Here is a 762-nt window from a genome sequence, read left to right as displayed (position 1 = left end):
GGGAGCAGGGTCACGGAGAGAGGTCTTCTAGAGTCCTTGGCTCCCTCCTCCTGGGCTGGATATAGACGGACAGGCCCAGGAGGCTGTAGGCAAGCTCTGGGGCACGGACCCTCACCCCTCTTACCTGTTGCTCCCACAAGCAAGAATCTGGTTCTTCGTGGTGAGGACCATGGAGGAATCGATGCCGCAGATGACCCTGTGAGCCTCATGCTCCGGTGGGACTGGGACCTGCTGGGGGGAGTTGTGGCACTCCAGGGTACCCAGCCCACGCCGACCTGGCAGGAGGAACAGAGTGGGCACGGCTGATGACAACACACACCCGGAGCACAGCCCCATGAGCAAGCGCATCAATGCAGCCATGGCAAGAGCGTGGCCTGGGCCCCATCGCCACAGAAGGCACTGAAACCCAAAGCACGGGGGGCCTGGTATGCGCTGAAGCAGCTGCAACTGCTCCACACCCACCTAGGCTGGCACATCTGTGGGCAAGCAGGGCCAGCGAGGGGGGTGGGGGCAGGCAATGGCGAGCACAAGCCCTGTTTTGCAGAGCAGACAACTCTTACCATTATCCCCCCTGCCCCAGGCAAACACTTCCCGTTCGTTGGAAACTGCCAGGACGTGAGACGCGCCACAGGCCACCTGCACCATCTCGTAGCCCAGCAGGGCCTCCACGATCTTGGGCTGGCAGGGGAAGAGCAGCAGCCGTCAGCTGAGAGGTCCCAGCCTGCCTGGCTGGGCCCCTACCTCACAGGCCACCCCCCCCCG

The 762-nt window shown here is 63.5% G+C and overlaps 1 protein-coding gene across 1 annotated transcript in view; it reads right to left on the bottom strand.

Moving 5' to 3' along the window:
* LOC104494177 (serine/threonine-protein kinase Nek8-like) overlaps nt 1–678 on the bottom strand; it is a gene marked incomplete at both ends in the record, with an annotated part of 1924 nt that extends 1246 nt beyond the window's left edge. Inside the window, 2 exons of the mRNA XM_010136979.1 lie at nt 125–275; nt 561–678. Coding sequence (XP_010135281.1) covers nt 125–275; nt 561–678 — 269 coding nt within the window. The remainder of the gene's footprint in view (nt 1–124; nt 276–560) is intronic.
* Between the last annotated feature and the right edge of the window lie 84 nt (nt 679–762).

The sequence above is a fragment of the Buceros rhinoceros genome, unplaced genomic scaffold (genome assembly GCF_000710305.1).
Source record: "Buceros rhinoceros silvestris isolate BGI_N320 unplaced genomic scaffold, ASM71030v1 scaffold39975, whole genome shotgun sequence".
Classification (NCBI taxonomy): Eukaryota; Metazoa; Chordata; class Aves; order Bucerotiformes; family Bucerotidae; genus Buceros; species Buceros rhinoceros.
The sequence above is the reverse complement of the archived record's forward strand: the minus strand, read 5'-3'. Positions and strand labels throughout refer to the sequence as shown.